Source organism: Phaethon lepturus, unplaced genomic scaffold (assembly GCF_000687285.1).
Source record: "Phaethon lepturus isolate BGI_N335 unplaced genomic scaffold, ASM68728v1 scaffold41406, whole genome shotgun sequence".
NCBI lineage: Eukaryota > Metazoa > Chordata > Aves > Phaethontiformes > Phaethontidae > Phaethon > Phaethon lepturus.
Genome location: NW_010549127.1, coordinates 721 through 951, shown reverse-complemented (window position 1 = coordinate 951; position 231 = coordinate 721). Strand labels below are relative to the sequence as shown.

Genomic DNA, 231 nt, shown 5'->3' with positions numbered 1-231 from the left:
TGCACCCCATCCCCTGTGAGATTTGGGGCCCCATCACCCCAGACACCCACGCTCATCCGGGCCCCTTCACACCCCCCAGAGCATCGGGGCGCGGGTGGCCAGCCTGCCCCTGGTGAGCTCGGCCTACGGCATGGTCTCCACGGCGTACGCCTCCACCAAGGAGAGCCACCCCTACGTCAAGTCCGTCTGCGACGCCGCCGAAAAGGGGGTGAAGTCGCTGACGCCGCGGGC

The 231-nt window shown here is 69.3% G+C and overlaps 1 protein-coding gene across 1 annotated transcript in view; it reads left to right on the top strand.

Moving 5' to 3' along the window:
* Positions 1–79: 79 nt before the first annotated feature.
* LOC104623173 (perilipin-3-like) overlaps positions 80–231 on the top strand; it is a gene marked incomplete at both ends in the record, with an annotated part of 792 nt that continues 640 nt past the window's right edge. Inside the window, 1 exon segment of the mRNA XM_010290176.1 lies at positions 80–222. Within this exon segment, the coding sequence (XP_010288478.1) occupies positions 80–222 (143 nt within the window).